General features: G+C 38.5%; 3 protein-coding genes across 5 annotated transcripts in view; 1 reads left to right on the forward strand and 2 right to left on the reverse strand.

Annotated features, from left to right (window-relative positions):
* Positions 1–10,533, reverse strand: part of LOC131538601 (gastrula zinc finger protein XlCGF8.2DB-like) — a 28,961-nt gene extending 18,428 nt beyond the window's left edge. The window contains exons 1-3 of the mRNA XM_058772529.1: positions 10,479–10,533; positions 9,817–9,896; positions 8,139–8,293 (exon numbers count right to left, since the gene is read on the reverse strand). Coding sequence (XP_058628512.1) covers positions 8,139–8,223 — 85 coding nt within the window. The 5' untranslated portion in view covers positions 8,224–8,293; positions 9,817–9,896; positions 10,479–10,533. The remainder of the gene's footprint in view (positions 1–8,138; positions 8,294–9,816; positions 9,897–10,478) is intronic.
* Positions 625–6,585, forward strand: LOC131538590 (uncharacterized). 2 transcript variants are annotated; one of them, XM_058772505.1, is made up of 13 exons: positions 625–1,187; positions 1,700–1,841; positions 2,010–2,232; positions 2,332–2,458; positions 2,552–2,850; positions 3,026–3,116; positions 3,942–4,058; positions 4,190–4,265; positions 4,341–4,592; positions 4,798–4,969; positions 5,311–5,459; positions 5,564–5,631; positions 5,774–6,585. In XM_058772505.1, exons 1-13 carry the CDS (start codon positions 837–839, stop codon positions 5,789–5,791), a joined length of 2,085 nt encoding a protein of 694 aa, XP_058628488.1. In that variant the 5' UTR covers positions 625–836; the 3' UTR covers positions 5,792–6,585. The 2 variants fall into 2 exon arrangements, with proteins under 2 accessions (XP_058628488.1, XP_058628487.1); XM_058772504.1 differs by having other exon boundaries at positions 5,564–6,585.
* Positions 10,534–18,336: 7,803 nt separating the features above from the next.
* Positions 18,337–23,965, reverse strand: LOC131538600 (gastrula zinc finger protein XlCGF8.2DB-like). Of its 2 annotated transcripts, XM_058772525.1 has the most exons (3): positions 22,789–23,965; positions 22,095–22,246; positions 18,337–20,312 (listed from the first exon to the last, which is right to left on the reverse strand). In XM_058772525.1, the coding sequence occupies exons 2-3, from the start codon at positions 22,177–22,179 to the stop codon at positions 19,264–19,266; spliced, it is 1,134 nt and encodes a 377-aa protein (XP_058628508.1). In that variant the 5' UTR covers positions 22,180–22,246; positions 22,789–23,965; the 3' UTR covers positions 18,337–19,263. The 2 variants fall into 2 exon arrangements, with proteins under 2 accessions (XP_058628508.1, XP_058628509.1); XM_058772526.1 differs by having other exon boundaries at positions 22,095–23,965.
* Positions 23,966–25,325: the final 1,360 nt, after the last annotated feature.

Raw genomic sequence — 25,325 nt, forward strand, 5'->3', positions numbered from 1 at the left:
ATGGTGCAGGCTAACGGTTTGTTAACGTAACTGATGATATCAGAGAGTTAAACGACTTGGCACAAGCTGATTGGTTCATGCTGCATATGCAGCCAGTGAGCTTACTGCCTTGCATTTATATGGCTGGCTAGCATATTCCTGCAGTGCGCTTTCAGAGTTTCTCTGAAGCCCTCTACCTTCCCCAGCTCCACCTGCATAGATCTGCTACGGGTTATTTTATATGCTATTTGTGCAGCAGCAGTATATCTTAAATCAGGGGTGTCAAACTCAGTTCCTGGAGGGCCGCAACCCTGCAGAGTTTTGTTCCAACCCTGCTCCAACACACAAACCATGAAGTTTTCAAATAAGCCTGAAGGACTTGATTAGCTGGATCAGGTGTGTTTAAAGGCTATGTTGCAGGTTTTGTTTTTTTTCTTTTTTGGCAATTTTCTAGCAGGTAATAAACATTTAAACAGTTATCCATTGTATTTAATGTTGTAGGGTATTACAAAAAAGAAATATAATAAGGAAAAGTAGGTGATATCGTAGCGGTTAGCTACAGGTTAGCGATGAATCTTGTTTCTCCCACAATGCATTGCATGACGTCACATGAGGTACTCGCATTTGGACGACAGGCGAAAGCCCGCCTTGATACCATTGAGAGAGTGAGGCGGCGGTAGTGAGAGTAGTAGCTAGTGAAAGAGTCAGATATATAAATAAACAGATAGATAGATAACTTTAGATAGATAGATAACTTTAGATAGATAGATATCATAGCATAAATAGATAGTGAGAGATAGCAAGATAGCATAGCATAACAGATAGCTTAGAGAAAGATTAGATAATAAATAGACAACATGGTTTATTACTGTGTTTGTGGCGGGTGCAAGAACTCCAGCAAAACTGGACATAGGGTCCATTGTTTCCCCAAGGACAAAGGGATCTTCCGAAGCTGGGTGCAATTTGTCAAGATTAGGCGGGCAGATTTTTCAGCTAGCTCTGTCACCGCCTACTCGAGAATATGCAGCGCGCATTTCAAGGAGGAGGATTACAACTCGGGGGATGCCAAGATGGTCGCACTTTCTTTAAAAAGTAAGAGGATGGCTAAGTTAATTCCTACCGACGTGCCGTCTGTGAATGCAAACCTCTCTGCTTGTCCTGTCCCGAGGTCGAGAGACACCGTCTGCCGCAAGCGATATATTGCCACGGTAAGCATCATGCTAACGTTGCTACTGTTTACAAGCTGCGTTTTAGCTAGCTCTGTGTGTATTTGCATACCGTGTTCCCTTTGACACAGCCTCCACTACAAGCATGATCACTCTGACATTAGAAGAGCATATTTCGTGATTCACGAATATGAGCCAAAACAAAATTGCCCTGAAGTAAATCTGGAATCGTCATGAAAGCTTCATGGCTAACGTTAGTGTTTGGATCAGTGGTGATGATAATCAATCGGCTTTCACAATAGTGTGTTTGCGTTTTGTGTTAGACTGCTACGGTTCTCTTTCACATATATTGACCGTGACCGTGTCCCCATGGCTGTAGTGGGGGCTAAACGCAAGTAAACACAGTTTACCCACCTCTGAAAATGTCAGAAACAGTTTATCCACTTCTCACTTCAGAGTTTAGCTACCTCTCAGTAAATTCACTACCTCATAGAGTTTATGCACCACATGTACTCTAGACATTTATTACCACTTATTATATTTGTTTTCTCAAGATGATGACAGATACCTCACAGCAGGAGACCGTGGACAGTGTAGACACTGTGGAGAGTGTCGATACTGGGGATCAGCCCTTGCCCTCCTCCACTTCTGACGCTGTGACACAGTGTTATTTGAAGCCCCCCCGATGGTCTCGCGGTAAGTCTTGGGTATTTTAAGGGGTAGATATTCTGTCTAAATCATTGGCAGTATCTATGCAAGCAGGACATTTCCATACACATTGATTAAATTAATACATAGCCTACACCAAAACATAGCCGCTTAGATTTGCCATGATGTTTGGGTATGTTTTCTGCCTCTCCACAGCTGTGCAGGTTAACCTGAAGCCCAAGATGGTCAGCGTGGGCACACAGACGTCTTTTAGCCCACAAACCTCCACTCCCCTCGCTAGTCCTGAACAGACAGATGATGAAGATGATGATAATAATGCCTCTGTCGTTAGTGACTTATCGTGGGTGCCCGAAGAGCCGATGCATGAAGAGGACTTGTTTGATGAGGAGCCACCTTACACGTGTGACCCCCACCACAAGTGAGATAATTTAAAACCATTTTGAATGCTCATTTTATTGTGTACTGTAGCTTTGGTAGTTTGAATGACACCTCCCTCCCTAATTTTTTGTTGTTGTAGTGGCATTGACAAATTCATTGTTTGCCAAGAGGAGCTGATGGGCCTTTTTGCCATCTGTCCGGCCTGTTGTGAGAGGTCAGATAGTAGCATCGTGCAGCAGGAAGGAACTTTTGTTAAGATCAAGCAGGTACGGTCATGAAACCAGTAATGTACAGTACTTAATCTATATTGAATCCTGATATACTGTTGATTACTCTTTTTCTTTTTTTTACATATCTAGGTCTGTGCATCATGTGGCTACCACCGTTTCTGGCAAAACCAACCAATGCTCCACAGGAACATGCCGACCTGCAACCTCCTGTTAAGTGGGGCCATTCATTTCACTGGATGTTTGGCCACCCAAACATTAAGAATGTTGGCTCTGTTTGGCCTGCAGTGCATCAGTGCGAGCAGTTTCTTTCGCCATCAGCGCCGCTACACCATCCCTGTAATCGTTCAGGCCTGGCAAAACGATCAAGCTAAGAATTTTAGTGACCTACGGGCAATGGATGGCGGGCTAGTTCTTGCTGGTGACTGCAGGTCAGTGTGAGAGCTCAGTGTGAGAGCTCATAGACCAGTTGCACGTTTTGATTTTGTTATTTGTTATCATGTAGGGTGGCTTTAGTTGGCATTTGCAGATGACATGGTGGATTGTCTTTACAGACCTTGATTATTAAAAACTTGAAACATAATTCAAATTTGTAATTAATTCCAGGTCAGATTCTCCTGGGCACTGCGCGAAGTATGGATCCTACTCTCTGATAGAGGACAGAGTGAACAAGGTGGTGGATGTTCAGCTTGTTCAGGTAAACCTGATGTTATTAGACAAAGAAATGAACTCTGCAATTTGGTAAACTGATTGTATCTTAATATAACATCTTTCCACTAGTACAACGATGCATTAGGGCTGGACGATATGGCCAAAATTTATATCACGATATATTTCTTAATTTCGGTCGATACGATATAATTCCGATATCGATATGAACAATATAAAAGCCTCAGGAAAAACTGCCAAGAACGCCCACAATTAATAGCCCGAGGTAGTCTTTACCTTCTAACTTCTGAAAAATTAATTTCCCAAGTCTCTGAAACCTCCTATAAAACTATATAATATTTTAGAAATAAAAATGGTACAAATAAATTATCATTAATATGTTATTTGTATTTAGCCTTCATACAAGAAATGTGAAATCACTGTCAAATAAACAAGTTAATAACTCAACTTATTAATATACTTTTAAGCTATAGGCTAACATTGATTATATTATTCTTATAGATTGAATAAAGTGCTTCAGCCAGGATAAAGAATATACGAGTTGCTGCAGAAAACAAACCAAAAAAAAGTGAGCAACAACAAAAGCACAAACGTAAACGTAGCCCATGACTGTAATGTATATCGAAATATCGGAAATGTTTAAAAATCATATCACCGTTATTGAAATAAATTATATCGCGATACATATTGATATTGAATTATTGTCCAGCCCTACGATGCATAGAGCTTTATTGTGTATTGCCTAACTAGAGTACAGTGTATCATAATACCTGGACCAGCAACGCGTCGGTTCATTCACGCCTCCTTTAACAACACCAGCATTCTACACTTACACTGTTATGTCATGTTGCAGAGCTCAGAGGTCCCCAACAGCTCATGGTGTGAGCTTGAAGGGCTCAAGCGCAGTGTTGACCTGCTGAGGGGAAAGGACCTGCATTTGGCAACGCTGATCACGGACCGTCATCGCCAGGTATTTACAAAAAAAATGCAGTATAGAATGTAAATATCTGAATTGCATTGAAGCTGGATGTTTGTGGTTTGCTGATGCACTGAGGGCCACACAGGTCAATCATCCACAAAAGTTTGTTTATTTCTCCTTAGGTTGCCAAATGGGTGAGAGAGGAGCTGAGCCCTGAAGGGACACGGCATTATTTTGATGTGTGGCACATTGCCAAAAGTATGTATCCATTGTTGGAACCTTGAAGCAGTTTTTGTTAGTGCATATCAATTAATACCATTTGTTCTAAAACAGGTCTGGGGAAGGCATTGGATGCAGCTTCAAAAGAGTGTGACCAACTGCAGTTGTGGAGGCCTGCTATAGTGAATCACCTCTATTGGACTGCAGCCTCAACCCCAGATGGCAACCCAGCGGTCATGGAGGCCAAATGGAGAAGTTTAGTCAACCACATCCAGGACATTCATGACCATGACACGCCTGCCTTCTCCAGTTGTGCCCATGGCCCTCTAGATGGGGATCAGCGCAACAAAGAGTGGTTGGACCCAGGTACAGTACACACAGTATGTGGTATTATGCACGCTCTACAGTTTTGTTGTATTTGCTGTCTGAGTGATTGTTTGGATGCTTTGACATGTGACCTTTGTGATAAAATGTTTTCATTCCCTGGCAATACCATAACATTTTGTTTACTGTTTATGTTTGCTATAATTCATCTGTGTGTCTGTCTGCCTCCCTGTCTTGGTCTTTGCAGGCTCATTGGCAGCAGTAAAGTTGGAGAACATAATCATGAGGACTGCCTTACTGAAAGATGTTCGACAGCTGTCTCCACAGCACCAGACCTTCTCCCTTGAGGCTTACCACTCCCTCATCTTGCACTTCGCGCCCAAGCACACAGGGTTTTCATACCTTGGGATGTATAGCAGGTCAGTGCTATCCAATGGAATAATACTGCCAATTATTATGCCGTTTATAGTAATAATAGTACCTATTATCATACCTATTGTAGTATTTTGTTATGCATACACCAAGTTGTACACCAAACTGATTGTTAATTGAATAGTGGAGAAGGGGTAGGTTTTAATAAGCTTATGCTTCATCCTACTCCTTTTCGGACATGTTGGTTTCATATTATTATCATTATTTGTTTGGTTGTCTTTTATTTTCAGTTTACTTTCTTTTGTTAATTGTTTTATGTTAATGTTCGAAATAAAGCATTCATTCATTCATTCAAGTTAAAAAAATTCTCAAATGTGTTATTTTGTAGGCTTCTCTTAGCGGCGCTGCATTATAATCACAATGCCAACCGCGAGACAGCACGGAGAAGTGATGGGACGGAGAAGTACTGCGTGCGGTATCCGCGCTTCAGAAAAGGTGCCCATGTGGTGCTTCCCATCAAAGAGGCAGCCTCATACGGTAAGCAGTGTCATGCAGTTTTATCATATTTTGAGATGGTCCACGAGACATCTGTGATCAGTGGCAATGATCTTTATACAGTGTTATTATTATTATGTCTGCAGGTTATGCAACATCTTTAATGAAGGCCCTTCGGGAAAGCTACACCCATTCACCTGCAGCTCTTCGAGAGGTTAGCGCCAATTTGTCCTCCGATGCACCCGCCCCCATCGCCAAATCCTTCGAACAGGTTCCTAAGGAGGCCGTCAGCCTCTACCTAGCCCGGCAGTCACGCTACAAAAAAAAACTAATTTCATATTATTTTTTTTCCACAGACAAGTCCAATGATTTAGTTGTAAGTATTTATTTTAGTTGTTAGTTATCTTTCCTTCCCTCTGTCCCTGTCATCTCATTTGGTGGTGGTTTCCTGCATGCTGCATGGTTTGTTTTTTCTTTGTGTGCTGTTGCTTTGGTTTTACTTTGCACAAAATCATTACTTTTTTCCGTCTTTGTAAGTGGCAATAATTGTCGCTGTACCCCATTCAAGGGGTCCTGCATGCTGCATGTCTGCTCCTCTGTCTGTTTTTTGCATGAAATTTGTTGTATGTAATTCAAAATAATTTACCTGTGCCTTGTCAACCTCTATGTGCGGTGTTGTCTGGGCTCACTGTGTGTCTGCTTGATGTGCTTTTGTGTGTGTGTGTGTGTGTGTGTGTGTGTGTGTGTGTGTGTGTGTGAGAGAGAGAGTGTGTGAGAGAGTGTGAGAGAGTGTGTGAGAGGGTGTGTGAGAGAGAAACAAAAGAAACTGTGCAAATGTTTCAGGTCAGTAATCTTCGTCCTTGTTCAGTAAATGTTCAGTAACCGTTACAAGCAATGCCAATAAACTGTGTTTTCTTATCAAAATTCATGTGTTCTGTGTACTTTATAACATTTTAAGGGCAATTGGGGGATCACAACAGAATAAGCAATTATTTTTATTCATTTTCATCCAAACGAGGCCATTGAAAGCCCTGATAGGTCTGGTCACCACTTTGAAATTGTTGTCTGATGGTTGAAACCACACAAGAGGGTAGAGGCTTCCTTATACTCCTGCCTAAAATTCCATAAGCCCAGCGTATAGCCTGCCTGTACGCAGTGTACCGGTATTGCCTAGGGACAGGTAGGAAAGATTTTTAAGTTTAAAAACTGTAAGTAGGTTGGAAATATAATTTTAAGCCTGTCTCTTATACATGTTTATTGTGTATGCAACACATCTCCTGTCACCTATAGCTGTTATTCAAAAGACTCAGTGTAAAACGATTGGTAAAGTAAACATAAACCATGAACATACTCGTGCGTGCTGGCTTGAAGGGGACCATGATCCTGCCTGAAGTGCGAGTATGCTATGTGAAGCACAAACGGATTCAGGCAGCTTGCCTCAAATCCAGGATGCTGCGTCAGGCACGTTACATCTGCTGGCCGCGGGGTGAGGTCCTCGACCAGCGACCAAAACGCGCTAACCTCCCTACAACACAAGCTCTCCACCACAGTTTCCATGGGACGACACCGCCCACACAGACACCTGCCAAACACAGCGACACAGACTCACTCCCTCTACCAGTAAGCCTGACGGTGTCAATGACAATTAATCACGAGGAAAACTAGTTGGCACTATCAACAATAATCACACTGAAGACATGACCAGGCGTCGGCTCGTTTGCAAACAACATTTTCACCGGAGAAGGAGGTAAAAGCTTAGAAATAAACACTAGGGGTTCACAGGTGGGACTGTCAAGCTAGCCTATAGCTAATCACTGTCACTAGATAAAGAAAACGTTGACTTTTATTCGGTGCTATTCACTGACAGTAAAAAAAAAGTTGTTATTGTATGCACTGCTGTTCACAGACTACTAGCTCCAGCGGTCATTGCTGCGTTTCTAAATGGTAGCAACTCACCAGGACACTTCACCGACTCTCCAGTCATTCTCCTCTGACCATGCATTTATTTGTCTTTGATTGCCATCGGCTCTCGGTATTTCCTCATTTACCCTGTCACGCCTAAACGGTTCGAAATTATATGGCTGTGGGCCATCATAAATGTTAACTGTGGGTCTTTCCACCTCTTCCTCATCCCAGTTAGACGCCATAGTCAGTGTAACTAGTTCTAGTAGCTGCGCTGCAAGGCTGAGGCTACCTTCCACCACGTCTACCTCATATGACGTCATCGCCGAATTGCGTAAAAAATAACCGTTACTAACCAAAAACGACAAAAACTGGACTTTATCACCGTTTTGGAGACATTTCTAACTTTATATACATATCTTGACTGCTTTACATACCCATTAAGCGAAAGTAGTGTTTAACCTGCACCATAGCCTTTAATTAGGGTTGCATCTAAACTCTGCAGGGTCTGAAACGGCATCTAAACAGCCCTCCAGGAATTGAGTTTGACACCCCTGTCTTAAATACTCATGGCACCATATGCACTGGCAGTAGCAAGTTCCTGTACTTGCTTGCAGCAGCAATACTCTACAACTACAGCAATAACCAACAGCAGCAGCAATTCAGCAGCAGCATAGCAGATCTATTCCACAAAGACCAAATACATTAACATTGTCATATCCATCACCATGCTAAAAGCTTCCGAGAGTTGTCATGATTGAAATAGATATTTGAATAAGGATCAAATGAGTGAGTTCAGCTTTGAGAATGAAAACCAACCTGTTTGTTCCTCAGTATCTTCATGTTTGACTCTGAATGTTTCTTCAATCTTCACGTCTTCACTCTCCTCTTTAATAAACACCATCTTTATAACAGTGTCACGTGGATCTCAGTTGATTCAGCAAGAGTTTTTCTCCACGTTCGGACAATTTCTCCTGTTTAAGATAAGTATAATTAACAGAAAGAAAAAAATAATTGCAAACTAAAACTCTGGGTGTGTCTCAATCAGCTCCTTAGTTTGGTAGTCAGCACACTGGTAAGGGAGTCAGAGTGATAGTTAATGCCCTTAAATGACCTGATCAGCCAGAAAATAAATGAATAAATAATAATAATAAACTAATAGTATATTAGCAAAGCAGATTTTGCAAACGTAGCAGTGTGTAATTGGGCTTGAGCTCTGGAGAAAATCAAAGGTTTCAGTTTACAATGTGTTTTTGCAGCCCTGAGCAAATCACAGACATATCTGTTGATTTATTTAACGCAATGGCCACGTTCAGATCAAACCGTAAACAACATGAACAATGTAGCCGCGTACATATGTTGCATACATTGTTTATGTATGTGATACTCTCCAACATTACGCTATAGCGCGACGTGGAGGAGACGAAATGTTGAATAAAGTCGTTGTTTTCTTTGTGCACAAAAATTATTTTCGTATATTGTTGAATTTAACATTTTGAGATAGATAAAATCTATGATAGATGATAGATAAAATCAAATGTATAAAACACAAATGTATGAACTGTTTTAATAAAAGAAGAAATGAATTTACCAAGAAAAATAAATCCCCTGCAATCACTTTAATTAAGGAGTCAAACATCGCCTTGTAATGGGAAGGTTAATTACTGATCACAAGATGCTCCTTAACTAGCAACTCCAGTAAAAAAAATAAAATAATATACACTTTATATTTAGTTATGATTTATATATTATACTTTTTTTGACTGTGCTCCAAAAAATAAAAATGCAAGCGTAGAGCCCTGTATATTTAATAGATCACACTTCCATAAAAACATTTGCAATTTGTTGGTAAAAGCTGTCATTATAATTATACATGGGGACGGGAATTTAACAATTAGCAATCCATTAGCCTTTTATTTAACTACAATAATATATTTGGAAACAGAAGTGCATTTTTTGTCAAATGCAGGAATCATTTTAATAAAAATGGAAAACCGCTATAAAATTTCACTAACAAAACAATAAGGTATATATTTAACTACGCATTGTTGCTATGGACAGTGTAACTACACTGATGCGGATCTCACAAGACAAGTAGGTCATAACACTCTTTCGGTTCATAAAGTCACAAATGACAAAGTTAATTAGTTCTCGATTCCCAAACCACACGGTTTTGTTCAGAGTGTCGCCAGCGAGCGCTGATTCGAGCGAATCGTTTGGTGAATCAATTGATTCGGACTTCCATAAAGCTCCGGTTCTCCATCACTACTCGCAACTGAACAAATTCGTGTTTATGATATTGAACTGATTCTCGATAATGAGACGCGCCTCTTCTGATGCGCTTTACAAGCGCAAAATATCGATCATAAATGCTGCATAAAGCGTTATAATATTACACTCGAGAGTATTTCATCCGTTTTACGGTTCTCGTAAAATCTATACAAATATCTGAACTGTCTGCATCGATTTTAACACTTTAAATGATGAAAACACAAACCTTTCTTCAGCAGAATCACAACAGAATCAGGAGCGCGGCGCAGCCTTGTGACGTCACACCGACGGGCCAAAATAAAAGTCCTGTTCACAAATTAAACAATAAAACAAATCAGCTGTAGTTGAATTCTTGGTGAAATACATATTTAAATGAATGTTTTCCAATGATGTGCTGAATGGAACTGCCAATGAAACACGTGTAGCACATTTAATATGTGATTTTGTATATTTACTTATTTAAAAGTGAAGTGAAGTTAAGTGAAGTGTGGCCAAGTATGGTGTCCCATACTCGGAATTTGTGCTCTGCATTTAACCCATCCAAGTGCACACATACAGTAGTGAACACACACACACCGGAGCAATGGGCAGCCAATATATGGATCTACTGTAGAATGATGTAAATGTCAGAAACACAACTATGTGTAAGTTATGATTAGGGTTGCCAACCGCCCCGTATTAGCCGGGACGTCCCATATATTGGGCTTAATTTATGTGTCCTGTATAGTTAGTGGAGGTTGGTTAAAGGACACATGAAATGTTATTGCATTTACCCTTTTTGATATAATAATCATTATTAATTTTCAGTTTAACCATTATCGTGCAGCCCTATATTTAAACACTAATAATATATCTCCAGAAAAAGTGAAATGCTAATGGATTGTTGACCTCTTTTCTCCAGCCTGGGCTTTCCGAGACACTGTTTGCAGAAGTGGCTCTAAACCTATGGAGGATGAGAAATGACTTAAGTATAAATAAATGAATAAATGCAGAAATAAATAAATAAATGTAGAAATACATAAATAAATGAATAAAGATATGCATAAATGAATGAATAAATCGTCAAAAGTGTCATTTTTAATTGTACTACTTTTGTACCATTTGTGTTATACTACATTTACGTAATTTTCTACATTTATTTATTTTTACATTTCTACATTTATTTATTTCTGTATTTCTGGGTCCGTATGTTAATAAGGTAGGCGGTCCTAACCTCTCTCAATGCAGGATTGGTCAAACAGGATCGTCATCGTTACGGCTGTACTACTGTGGATACTACCATTGCTAATGATTTGTGTTTAATAGCAAGTGATGTAGATCATGCACCAAGCGACTTCGTTTGGAACGTGTAGTTGATTAATTAATTATCAGCTCAGTGCTGATAATTGATTTTCGTACTGAAGTTGCGCATGCGCTGTGAGGGGGAAACGGGAACTGAATTCACTGGACTTGCGTCCTCCCGTCCTCAGGAGTTCACTCTCCCGAGTCGAACTTGTGAAGTCAGAACTACAGTGCCAGAGGCTTTTATTTGTGATGCACCTGCTAGGGCTTTCCTAAAGTCTGTTAAGGGTCACTCGCGCTACAATGGCTGTGAACATTATATACAAACAGGTGTATACGTCAGTGGAAGAATGACCAATCCAGACCTTACTGCAGAGCTTAGAACTGACTCACAGTTTGAAGAAATGGTTGATTAAGGTGGGCACCACACAGGAGTTTCTCCACTTAATCATTTAGGTTGGTTTAGTGACAAGCTTTGTGTTGGATTATGCACCTTGTGTGTTTATGTGTTGTCAGAAAGTTTATTTACCTGTGGATTAAAGGGATAGTTCACCCAAAAAATGAAATTCAGATCATTTCTTTTGTATACTGGACCTGTTGTGTTGCGCAATAATTTACAGCATAATTTACACAAACACTTCATGCTGTTATCTGTAGCGATGATAATTCTTCTCAGCCCAGATTTATGTTGCGAATTTTGTGAATATGCAAATCAATAGCTAAAACTTTTTGTTGAAAAAAATATATGGTCTCGAGTTTGTGTATAATGTACATAGCTTAATACACCTGGCACAGGATGCTAGGAAATATGGACCTCTTGATCAAATCTCATGTTTTCCATTTGAAACGTTTTTAGGTAAATTAAAAGAGATGGTACGAAGGCCACAACATCCTGTTCAGCAAGTTGTAAAGCGTGTACATGAGAAACAGAAAGTCAAGGCAAATAGGATAATTTACTGAATCATCATAAAGAACTCTCTGGACCTGTACCTCACGGATTTGAAAGATGTAAACAGTACAAACAGTACTATGGAAAAAATGTGTTTATTTCTTGTAAAACAGGTGACAAATTTTTTTGACTTGAATGGCCTTGTAAATATATTGTAATGACCCGGCAGTCAGTGCTAGCAGCCGGGTGCATTATGGGTATTTGTTTAGAGTTGATTTATGCGGTATTTAAGCAAGATGGTTGGGTTTTTGCATCAGCAATGTTATGTGTGTTTATGTTCAAGCCAGTTTGGGTGGGTTTGGTTCATTTACTGCCTTATGTGAAAAAATTGTGGCTGTTACCGTCACAGAGAGAGATGTGTAGGGGATATGGCCTGGCCTGTGTAAGTTCTTATTCTGTGTTATACCTCTGACTGAATTCACAAAGAAAATGGTCTTTTAACCATATAATGGAGCTTTTGTAGCTGTGCATCTGCTACATGACTACTGACATTTGTCACGGCCGCGACAGATGAGGGAGGCAACGAGAATGCAAAATGAATCAACAAATGTTTATTTACAGAAATAAAGATTACAACTCATAATAAATAAAATAACAATATAATAATCACAATCCAACAGGCCTGCCGAACCTAAATCCCAAACTAAACTAATGCATAAAGCAAACAAATAATCACAACAGAACAGCCCAACATAATGAAAAACCAAAGAGGGTAAGAGAGGGACTAAACAGAGGCCCAATACCCTTTTAAACTTCTCTGCAGGTGTTTCACATGATGATTACGCCCCAAGTCCCGCCCCTCAGCCGGCTAAAGCAGAACGGGCCCAGAGGCACGTCACACATTATGGAATTAATTTGTCTAGCGAAATGCTGCCCTTTGCTGTTGTGGAATTTCTGGATTCCCGTACTGCTGTCGCCATTATACCGAGAAACTGGTTACTGGGCCAGAAGAAGAGGGGTGTTACTGACCACCTTCCTCCACAGCCAACACTGACCGATTCGTTAGAGAGGGAAGAAGCCCACAAGAAGATTGGTTAAAATTCCAAGTGCGGGTTTTTGGGAAAAGCATGCAAGTGTAAAATTTAATAATGGGATTGTTCATTCTTATCACGATGTCAAATTTTGATGTTATTTTGCGTAATTGAATTACTGTAAAGGTATTTAGTGTTACCCATGCTAATTGTTGTACTTTGGAATGTGGAAAAAATGTTTTCAATGAATGGAAAATCTTAATGTATGTGATTGTAATCACATTTCTCTAGCTGACTATCCCACTGCCAAGACAAAGCTACGCAAAGCTGAAGTGACCTCAGATCTACAGTCAGAGCCAGAACCAGAGGGGGCCAAGCACCAAAGAAAATAAGGCAAATAATGTTATATTATCATAATCAAAGTGTCCATTGTATCTGGGTACTTTTTGTCTACTTTTTTATGAATACTAAAGAGCTCTAGACTGTTTTGTCGGATCAGAATGAATCAGACAAATTTAAGATTCAATCAGAACATCGAAACATGAGGAGCCGAAATTCCAGAGAGGCCCCAAAGCAACAGGATGTTGTAAATTAGATCCCTAGCTCCAGCCCGTCTGAAGAAAGCCTAACCAACAAGCCTCCTTCACAGAACAACTTGCAACATTAAAACAAATGAACACTTATTGACAATTCCAACGCAGGAAGGAGATCCTCAAATTTGGGGCAAGTAATCAAGACTGATGGTCAAAGATATGGCCATCACATGTGTTCCACGAGAGAAATCACGAGCTTCCTTAGATTGACTTTTCCCCCACACATAGAAGACAAAGAACCACAGACCAGACTGAAATTCCTTTGTTTTTTCTTTTTTGTATGCGCCTAAAATCATCTTAAAGGAAAACGCCACCGTTTTTCAATATTCCAATATTTTCTTCCCTCAATTTAGACGAGTTGATACGTACCTCTCCCGTCTCAGTGCATGCACTTAATTGCTGTAGCGCGGCGCCACTATGCTAGCGTTTAGCTAGTTAGGATCCAAACAGGGATGAATTTAGAAGCTACCAAACACTTCCATGTTTTCCCTATTTAAAGACAGTTACATGAGTAAGTATGGTGACACAAAATAAAACGTGGCGATTTTCTAAGCGGATAAAAATGATGACTATAATGTATGGCGGAAGAGCACTTCGACCTCGGCGCAGTAATATCATCACTCCTGGAGTTTTCAGGAGTGATGATATTACTGCGCCGAGGTCGAAGTGCTGCGAAGTGCTTCAGAGGTATAACTAGATGAGCCCCAGAGACATATCCCCAGTGAAGACCTCGATTAAAATACAATAAAACTAAAAATATAATAAAATACCTAATTACATAATACTATTATTGTTAGAAATTGCAACACAATAAAATAGAAATATAAACTTTTGAACTGCGGGTTTCGTCTGGTCAGAGGAGAACTGGCCCCCCGACTGAGCCTGGTTTCTCCCAAGGTTTTTTTTTCTCCATTCTGTCACAGAGGGAGTTTTGGTTCCTTGCCGCTGTCGCCTCTGGCTTGCTCAGTTGGGGACACTTAATTTCTAGCGATTATCGTCGATTTGATTGCACAGATACTATTTAAACTAAACTGATCTAGACAATGACATCTCTGAATTCAATAATGAAATGCCTTTAACTGAAAATTGAGTGTTTAATCTTATCATTATACATTACTGACACTCTGTCCTCTAATTTGATACTGTTAAGTGCTTTGACACAATCTGTATTGGTAAAAGCGCTATATAAATAAAGGTGACTTGACTTGGGTCGTTCAGCCATTTCGGGTGTTGCTTGCTAGTATCCCGGGTTTCGGCACCAGACGATTTATCATGTCTTCTTCGCTTAACAAGCAATAATGACCACTGACGACTTGAATTAAAACAAAAGAACTGATTGACTGTAGTTTTAGATAGTTTTACAAGGATGAATTGACTTTAGCAGCGCACACACATAGTTCACTGTAACTGCTGGCTTTCAGGCTCAAGACATCTGTCTCTTTGACCAGTTTTTCTTGTTTCTCTGCCGTATGAGGCAGGGGCTTCTTTCCGCAGATTTAGCAGTAAGGTTTAATATCTCAAAGGCCACAGTCAGCAGGATATGTATAACTTGGGCTAACTACCTTTATTTCATGCTTTGTACACTACCAGTATGGCCAAGTAGAGCAGCTGTTGATGAGCTAATGCCCTGCTTCAAGAAGACCTTTCCCAAAACACATGTTGTGCTAGATTGTACTGAGATCCATATTCAAACAGCAAGTTCAAAAGTTCTGAACACCATGACATACTCTCATTACAAGGGAACCACAACTTTGCCTAGCTTTGTAAGGGCTCCATCTCTGACAAGGAAATCACCAAAGAGTCAGGCATTCTGAAACTGCTTGAGCCAGGTGATGAAGTAATGGCTTATCAAAGACCTCCTTTCTGACATCAATGTCAGTCTTGTAACCCCAGCTTTCACAGGGCCAAGCGGATGTAATGTGCCAGAGTATACAGTAACCCAATCTGATGATTGCAGTGACCTGGCCAGCTTTGCAGTTGCACTTTGACAGGCCAACGATGAAGGAACCTTCCGATGGAAATTCCACCTGGAAATTAAGAAACAAAAAAGAGGCAAGTCAATATTTATTTCAAATAATAACAATATTAAAGGGATAGTTCACCCAAAAATGAAAATTTGTAGATGCCTCATTAGTGACTGTTTCTATAGGCCACGGGAATCTACTTGTATATATCTATGTCTACTATGCCAGAGCACGTGCATGCGCCGGATGTTGAATATTGCGGTGTAAAAGATGTAAAAAATGATATAAATACTGTTCAGTTTCTTGCACACGCCGATCGTTTCGTGTCTTTACACATCAATGTATCGTCAAGAGCTGCAGGGTTTAATTTGGTTTTGTCTGTGTATGTTTTTTTTTTTTGACTCTCAAAGCCGTGGGTACCATTCACTTACATTATATGACTGACAGACTGCAATGGTTTGAGTTAAAAATCTTTGTTTGTGTTCTACTGAAGAAACATTTTACATTTACATTTATGCATTTAGCAGACGCTTTTATCCAAAGCGACTTACATTGCATTCAAGTTACAGTTTATACATTTCTATCAAACAAAGTCACCTACATCTTGGATGCCCTGGGGGTAAGCAGATAAACATCAAATTTTAATTTTTGGGTGAACTATCCCTTTAATGCCCAGCATGTTGTGGGAAGTGAAGGAACATTCTAACATTTCCCCCAAAAATGGAGAGGTTTGCTGGTTGTAGGAAACAACATGGTAAGTTGGCAACTGTAGTGATTGTATGTGTGTTGAACTAATGACACCAAATGTTGGCTGTGCATGCAGTATAAATACATTTAAAATATAATTTATTCCTGTAATGGCAAAGCTGAATTTTCAGCATCAATACTCCTGTCTTCAGTGTCAAATGATCCTTCAGTAATCATCCTAATATACTGATTTGGTGTTCATTTATTATCAGTTATTGATGGTGCCCAATTATTAATAATGGTTTGTGTTCTTCTTGTTCTTTATAACAATAATATTATTGCTACTATTATTATTACGGTATGTAAAATTGTCATTGAAAAGAAGGTGATGAATTCAGTAAAAAAAAAAGAAAAAGAACACTTTGGCACTTGAACTAGCGCCTCAACCTCTGAACTTGAACTCACTGTCTACTCGTACACGTTACCTGCACCATGTAAGGGGTATCATTTTCACATCACTTCATGTGATGTGATATAATGTTAACCTTACCTTCAATATCGGTGACGTAGCCAATCGGTGACGATCCAGTTGCTGTAGGTTGGTAGTCCAAGTCGTTGTTTTACCTTCACTTCCGGGTTTCTTCCCACCGGAGCCTCGCTTTCGATTTCAAAATGACTTCTAAATGTACTGTTATTGCCATAATAATATAGTAGATACCAAAGTGTAAAAATACTGTATAATATAAATGTTATAAAAAAATATCTATCTATCTTTCTTGAGCATATTTCAAAACAAAACCCGGGACTCGCCTGACTGAAAATGCAGAGAGAACACTCATTGAATCGGAGATGTCTCAATAACTGATGTCTTGTTGCCACAATCCAAGCCATGCAACGTCTTTTCGTTACCTCCTCAACATGTATTCCTTCAAGTTGTTTACACATTGGAAAACAGAAAAAACTAGCAGAAAAGTGCAATCCTCCCAGGTCCATGTACTTGGTGGCCAACGGATTTTCCTTTTGAAATTAGAAAACCAAAATCAGGAATCGAGTGTACACAATTTTGTTTTATTTAATACTGAAACTAGAAAAATTAGAAAGCTGCTCCTTTTTTGTTTTTTCATTCTTTTTCCAAGAAACGAAAAACAAGAATTCAGCTTTATTTTTCGTTTTTCGTTCAGGGGTAGAAAAATGTATAAACAGCTTGAATATTCGATTTCTACACATGGGCGGGAATTAAACGCCCCTTTCTGCTGATTGGTCAGCCGAAGATCAAAAATTTGGTTTTCTAATTTCAAAAGGAAAATCCATTGGCCACCAAGTACACAGACCCTCCCAGTATGGCGTCTACCAACAAGATTACCCAGAATTAAACGCGACGTGACGTCAGCTTCACAGTCTCTATTCTCTCTACCTTAACTATCCTGCGACTGAACTAAAGAGGTTTAATGATTACCATTGTCTGTGGTTTATGACAGCATTGCTCTGTTTCAGTGCAGCTAAGCTAAGGGTACAACTGCCATATTGAGCTGGGAGTAGTGAGCAGTTTGAAAAATTAAGGCAACAATATGGTTGCACAAAGCAGTGCCTGCCACACATGAGCATTTGCTGTGTGTTAGCACAACAGGTGAAGCATCCCTAAGTCCAACCTAAAAAAATAAGTACAATTACTATCTAATAAAACGTCCTGACAATAAGTTCAAAGTTAGTAGATGTTAGTAGTGAACTAGTAGAACGGTAACCAATAAGGCTTTGCCCATTTTTCACAAGCTGATATGATTCTTTAGGGTCTTAATGAAAAGTCTATAACATACTTTGGTTCAAATTTCTCAATGGTAGTGTAAAAAACACCCTTTTTACGCAAATAGTGTATGACGTTCTGTGTCAGCTGCGCCACACGGATACGTCTTCTACGTGTATTCACGCTTTGATTTGAACTAAAACAGCGTATCCGTGTGGTGCAGCAGATATTCTCCAAAATGGCGCTACGGCGACGCAGATGAGACGAATTGTTGAATAAAGTCATTATTTTTATTTCGTTTTTTGCGTACAAAAAGTATTCTCGTCATAAAGTTCAGATTGAACCACTGATGGCACATGGACTATTTTTCCAAAGTTTTTCATAGTTTTCTGGGCCTTGACAGTGTAATTTATTTACTTGGCAGTCAATGGGACAGTCACAAGCCTCACGGTTTTCATACAAAATATCTTAAATTGTGTTCCAAAGACTAACAAAGCTTTTACAGGTTTGGAACGACATGGAAGTAAGTGATTAATGACAAAATTTTCATTTTGGGGTGGAGTATCCCTTTAATGAGTAGCCATAGTGACTAATGTCTGGCAGGAAAAATACAACAAAATACAAAGGAAATACAAATGTTAGAATTACATTTTTAATAATAACTCTTAATCTTCAGCAGCGAAGTGAATCAAATTGACACTCTCCATGTTCCGTGTGACTTTCAGGTGTACGCACTCCAGAGTTTATCACATAATCAGGTTCAAACGCTGAGATGACAGAACAATGGCAAAAGTACAATGGCTACTACCAAGTACTTAATTAGGTAATTACTATGTATTATGACACTTTAAAATAAAGTGTTACCCTAATTTTATGTCATTTAAAACTCCTTCGACACACATAGGATCTCACAAGCACATGACTTGCGCGAATAAATCGCGCATAGTTGGATGCTTGAACATTTTGAGTTTACTCGCTTCATTCGCGCGTGAAATTAACTTCACAACAGACGCAAATTCGCGTCAAGGAGGGGCTTCTGCCAGGTGGCTCCAGTCTCATTACACTACACTGGTCCAATCACAAATAACTATTTTTTATTATACTATTGTGAGTGTATTTGTAATAGGATATAATTAGAATGAATGTACAAATGTTTGCCGTAAGTAGCCTATTCTAGTCTTGACATAGAAATAATATTTTTATGTAACAAATAGGCTATAAATTATGATTTACTATGTTGTGCACAAAGTAACACACCATTGTTGTTTCAGATTTCTGCCTTCCTCCTACGTCGTAATCATGTCACTACTAGAGCAAGCTCCTGATTGGTTAATGTGGCGCGAATTTTCGCCAAAGTTCAAATTTTTCTAACATATACAGGATGTCTATTCGCGTCTTTGCATTCACTTAACATGTAAATCACTCGCGCTTAACGCTTCATTCGCATCTGGTGTGAACGCACCTTAAGTGTGATGGCAGAATACATTTTACACATGACGCCTCATATGACTCTTAAAGTTCCCTTTAAATCCGAAACTCTTTCCACACTGATGGCAGGTGAATGGCTTCTCTCCAGAGTGAACTCTCATGTGAGCCTGAAGGTTTTCTTTAATGGCGAAGCTCTTTCCGCACTGAGAGCAGGTGAAAGGTTTCTCTCCAGTGTGAACTCTAATGTGATTCTTAAGGTGATACTGCTTTGTGAAGCTCTTTCCACAGTAATGGCACATGTTAGGTTTCTCTCCAGTGTGAGTCGTTACATGAATCTTAAGATGATTACTGTCTGTAAAACTCATTCCACACTGATGACATATAAAACGGTTTTCCCTTGAGTGAATATTCATGTGGTAACTAAGAGTCGATTTAAATCTGAAACTCTTTCCACACTGATCACATGCGAAGGGCTTCTCTCCAGTGTGAGTTCTCATGTGAGTGTTAAGATTTCCTTTACATGAGAAACTCTTCCCACACACTTTGCAGTTGTAAGGTCTCACTCCAGTGTGAAGACTCATGTGGCTTTTAAGGTCTCCTTTACGTATGAAACTCTTTCCACACTGATCACATGTGAACGGCTTCTCTCCAGTGTGAACTTTCAAGTGAGTGTTCAGATGTACTTCTTGCGAGAAGCTCTTTCCACACTGTTTGCAGGTGAAAGGCCTCTCTTTTGTGTGAACTCTCATGTGATCCGTAAGGTATTTGTTTAATTTGAAAGTCTTTCCACACTGGTGGCACATGAAAGGTTTCTCTGCGGAGTGAATTATTCCATGCATTTTAAGGCATTTCTTGTCTGAGAAACTCTTTCCACACTGATCACATACAAACATCTTCTCTTTAGTGTGAACTCTCTTGTGGATTTCAAGGTTTTGTTTTTGTGTTTGATTAGAACGGTTAGGTTTGGTCTTCTGAGCTCTTTTTCGTGAGGAAATCTTTTCAGTCTGTCTGGGTTTTTCACCCGTCATGAAATCATGATGCATCTCACAATGATTTTTCTCTTGCTCTTCATTGAGTTCATGACTTTCCTTTTTCAGTGCCATCGGGTCTAAGGTGAAAAAAGAGACAAATGCAAATTAACTCAAGTGTCACAATTTCACCCATCTATGCAGTCTTGATGAAGGATGGTGAACAGATTTGGCTGTGTCAGTGTGTAAGCATTGGACAGAGGGGAGCTTCATTGGCTTCGACAAAGTAAGCTGCTCTGGCAATGGAGAAAGTTTGAGAAAGGAAGCAGATAGCAGGAGGGAATAAAGTTTGAACTACATTAAAGTAAATGGATTAAAACAATGAATGAGTTTGGTCTATTGACTAAATGCACCAAGCAATTTTCCATGCACATATCAGGATTTATAAAAAATAAACTTGGCGTAAATAGGTATGGACAATATAGACCATTTTTTCCTGTTTTTAAACAGTTTTAAACAGTCTTCATTTAGATATACACATTTACATTAAATATTCCACTGTCATTAATGGAGATAAGCACTGAAATTACATAAAATCGTTACAAATAAGAAGTTAAGCAAATTATATGAATTTAGAAATATTTGAAGCTTGATCACTTCTGTGGCTTGCTGTGTTTTAATGACATTGAGGAGTGCACAATAGTTCATCTTTAAATCTCATGTTATGAAATTTTTTTCTTAGCGAGAACAATGATCAGTGATGCACACTTACTTTGATATTATGGGGGTAATGATATATTATGCGTATTGATAATCTAATATATCTCTTTTTTGCTTGAGAGCTTCCTCCGTTTCTCTGGCTGAAAATATAAAAATAAATGGTTATGGACTGAGAGAGTGCTAGAGCTACTTAGGTTGTATTTTTGATGGAAAAATTATAGAAATGATCGTTCTTAAATGCGATGTAGAAAAACAAAAACTGTCTGTGACTACAAATAAACAGAAACAGGCCCGACAGAATGTGTCGGCTTTCTTTTGTTAAATAATAATAAATACCATTTTATTTCTGTGTGACAGCAAAAACGGCAAATAAACAGCTGCTTTTATCAAGTTTGTTTTTTATTTCTGATTAGTTTTCTGATAATAACTTCTCTTTGTTGGTGAAATGATGGGGTTGTGTGATGTTGTTCCAGAGCGGTGTGTAAAGGGCAGGTTTAGCGAAGCGCTGCAGAGCTTCAGGCGTGAAGGTGGAAAAGCGGCTACTGTGTTTCCACTCTTTAACACGCCTCCATTAGGACAACACAGCCCAACCATTCCCCAGCAGGGGACTAGCTGAAAGAAGACTAGCTAGATCACAAGAAGTAACACGGTTGTTCTGTGCTGAATGGTGAAAGACTCCAGCATCGATATACGAGTCTCGTCACCTTTATTTATATAGTGCTGTTAACACTACGGATTGTGTCAAAGCAGCTTTACAGAATTAAATAGGAAAAATAGTGTATAATAATGCAAGTAGTCTTTAGCATTGCATATAGAAGTATTTCTGAATCCCCACCAGATCACAGCTGGAAGTTATTTCAGACACTCACTTCTGTCTGAAAGCGAGTTGAGATGGAAATGGGAAACGAGCTTTAGTTTCGAAACTCCTCGAGCCCCAGTTGGCCTGCTATGGACCAAGTTCATCAGGCCAAAAACTCAAAGATCAGCTAAATGTCAGCACTTCTTAACTACTGACTTATTTATGGTTTATATTCAGGCATGTTAAAGTGTATTATGATAATATCTACTCCTCCGTGTCAAATAAAACCACTTTAATCACAACACTCGTATGAGTTTCTTCAACAATATCACTAACTTCTGCAGAGCTGGAGATTTTAGTAAAGATCAAATGAGTGAGTTCAGCTTCGAGAATGAAAACCAACCTGTTTGTTCCTCAGTATCTTCTTGTTTGACTCTGAAAGCTTCTTCAATCTTCATGTCTTCGCTCTCTTCTTTAATAAACGCCATCTTTATAACAGTGTCACGTGGATCTCAGTTGTCAGGAGTTTTTCTGTGTGTTTGGACACTTTTCGATCTGAATAATTAACAGAAGAAATAAAGAAATCAGGCTAAATCTGAGTGTCTCGGTCAGCACACTGTTAAGGGAGTCAGAGTGAGAGATAGTGGCCTTAAATTACCTGATAAGACAAAAACTGGCATACAGAACGCAAATTATTTCATATTTGTATTAATATTTATGTTTGGTTTCTGATTTGTAGATTATATTTAATAGATTCCAATCTCATGAAAACATTTCTAGTTGGTTTGTAAAAGTTGTTACACGCGTTAGGTTTGTTTTTACACTGTTTTGTGTCGTCAGCGTGATTCGAATCACTGAATCGTTTTGAGAAGCAATTGATTCAGTTGACTCGTTTTCTCGGTTCGTGTTTATAAACTGATTCACTGAGACACACCTCTTCTGTTACTCATTACTCAAGCGCTTTCGCTTATACAAAATATCCTTTATTAATGTCACTAGATAAAGCATTAAATGTTTCATTCGATAATAATTTATTTCAAAGTTTTATATGTATTTCTCTAAACGATTTAAATACTAAATGATTAAAAGCCACTCACCTTTCTTCAGCCGAATCACAGGCGCGAGAGCGCGGCGCGCGCATATGACGTCACAGCGCCACACCAAAATAAAAGTCTCTTTGGCTAAAATCACAGGCTGAATCCGAAATCACCCCCTATACCCTCATTCACTATTCCCTACATTGGGTCTCTAATTCAGTTCAGTGTAGTGATGGGAAGTTCGGCTCTTCATTTAGTATCAATCAGAGAACTCTTTAGAGTTTTCTGTAAGGCATGATTATCAATAAAAATAATTTGACAGAAAATTTTGTAATAAATACAAAATTGTAATAAATCACCATGAATCTAATAGGTCGCCAAGGTAGAGGTCATCAAAAAAAAAAAAAAAAATACAGCTATATTATATTTGAATGTAAAGAACTGATGGATTTAGTCACCATTTGCTTTCATTTCATGGATGGTGACTGAAGCTGAAAGAAGTAAGTCGTACAGGTTTGGATTCATGACAGCGAGTAAATGATGACAGACTTTTCTGGACAACTTTACAAAACTATAATGTCCATTAGAAGGGCATTTCTAATATCTCATATGTCACAATGCGTCATATATTCTTATTAATACTATTAACACAAGTTGCATTATATTGCTACATGCTGTTCATGGTAATATGAGCACAATGCATTATAGGGTCAAAAACTTCAGATATCAAACTTGGTGAAGACATTGGATTGGATTTTCAAAAAACTTTAATATTTATAACAAATAAGTAGGCCTAAAATTCAGAATGCATCAGGTTTAGAAAATCAAAATAAGCTTTTAATAAATGTTTTTCTTCTTCAGTGCTTCTTCTTCTGTTTCAGTTGCCATCTCGTCCCTTTCATCATCCTGGTTAATGATTTTTGATGTTTTTATGCACTTGGATGAGTTGGCTAATTCCTCCTCCATCTCTTCACAGGTTTCTGGTAATTTAAACCACAAATAATGTAAGTAGATTTCTGTCGTTGCATTAGATCAAATAGACATTTTTACATAAAGCCAAATTTACTTCATCGAAACATAACCTTACCTTTTATAAGATGTACCTGCATGAGCTTGATAATATGTGTTTTCCCAGTGAACAAGATATATAAAAATCCTATTTATAATTTTTAGGGTCAATTTATTTTTTTTATGTCTTATATAGAAATTATGTGTTTGTGCCAGTCTGAATACTGCACATAGGCAAACATGTTCGAGGTAAAACCACATTATATTTGAAAGAGCCCTCTTTTACACGCTTAGGTTGGAAGCATGCACGCTGTTCACCCAAACCTGTTTCAAAATCTAATATGTATGTGTGTATATATATATATATATATATATATATATATATATATATATATATTAGGAAACGCTTGTTTTGTTTACTGTGTGGAGACGTGCTGAAATCACGTTTGGTCTCGTACTGTATCGCGTCCCTTGTCAGTGTCCGGCGCTTGCTTGGCCATTTGTTGTGATTAACAGGAAAGTGTTCAGCTGAATTGGATTAGTATTTTGTTAGATGGGTATAAAAAAAAAATCCTAGTTTACCGCGGCAGCCGTTGTGTGAAGGCCTCCTCGTGTGAAGACCGAAGAGTGTAAAGACCATCAACTCTACCGTGCGACTCCACCGGACAGGGAAACCGACAAAGGATATAAGTATCGCTTTTTATTTTTCCTCTTTCCTAATACTTGTTTCACTTCTGTTTCAGTTTTTATAACCATTTCTTATTATGTGTAAGTTGTTACTGTTTTTTTTAGCATGTGTGTTTGGCTCAGTGTTATTTTTTAGGATTACTGATAAACTAATGCAGTTTGATTTGTATTTGTTATCTATTTTAGTTTTAGTTACAGTTGTAGTAATGTTGTCATTTTATTCGTTTTTTTTTTTATTATGTCTGTATAGGTTTTTTATTAAGTTTTGGTTTTATTTAATTTATTTTAGTACTTCAACATACTAAATGAAAATGAAATAATATATATATATATAAAAATATATATATATATATATATATATATATATATATATATATATATAATATTGAATTTATTTATATATATAATATATATGTGTGTGTGTGTGTGTATGTATATATACAGTGGGTACGGAAAGTATTCAGACCCCCTTAAATTTTTCACTCTTTGTTATATTGCAGCCATTTGCTAAAATCATTTAAGTTCATTTTTTCCTCATTAATGTACACACAGCACCCCATATTGACAGAAAAACACAGAATTGTTGACATTTTGCAGATTTATTAAAAAGAAAAACTGAAATATCACATGGTCCTAAGTATTCAGACCCTTTGCTGTGACACTCATATATTTAACTCAGGTGCTGTCCATTTCTTCTGATCATCCTTGAGATGGTTCTACACCTTCATTTGAGTCCAGCTGTGTTTGATTATACTGATTGGACTTGATTAGGAAAGCCACACACCTGTGTAGGGTTTGATACATAAATATAATTTAATTTAGCTCAAAGGGAATCATTTATGATTTTATAGGTAATTTGAACAGAATCACTGTTTTGCGGCTGATCACTGAGTCTTCCGCGA

This window comes from Onychostoma macrolepis, chromosome 04 (genome assembly GCF_012432095.1).
Source record: "Onychostoma macrolepis isolate SWU-2019 chromosome 04, ASM1243209v1, whole genome shotgun sequence".
Classification (NCBI taxonomy): domain Eukaryota; kingdom Metazoa; phylum Chordata; class Actinopteri; order Cypriniformes; family Cyprinidae; genus Onychostoma; species Onychostoma macrolepis.

Bases quoted from the DNA above. Each gene is read 5' to 3' on its own strand.
- LOC131538590 (XM_058772504.1), top strand. From the start codon at position 837: ATGGTTTATTACTGTGTTTGTGGCGGGTGCAAGAACTCCAGCAAAACT. The intron at 1,188-1,699 runs GTAAGCATCATG...TGTTTTCTCAAG, and splicing joins GCAAGCGATATATTGCCACG to ATGATGACAGATACCTCACA. The intron at 4,266-4,340 runs GTATGTATCCAT...GTTCTAAAACAG, and splicing joins TGTGTGGCACATTGCCAAAA to GTCTGGGGAAGGCATTGGAT.
- LOC131538600 (XM_058772525.1), bottom strand. From the start codon at position 22,179: ATGGCGTTTATTAAAGAAGAGAGCGAAGACATGAAGATTGAAGAAGCT. The intron at 20,313-22,094 runs GTTGGTTTTCAT...TTTTCACCTTAG, and splicing joins AGATACTGAGGAACAAACAG to ACCCGATGGCACTGAAAAAG.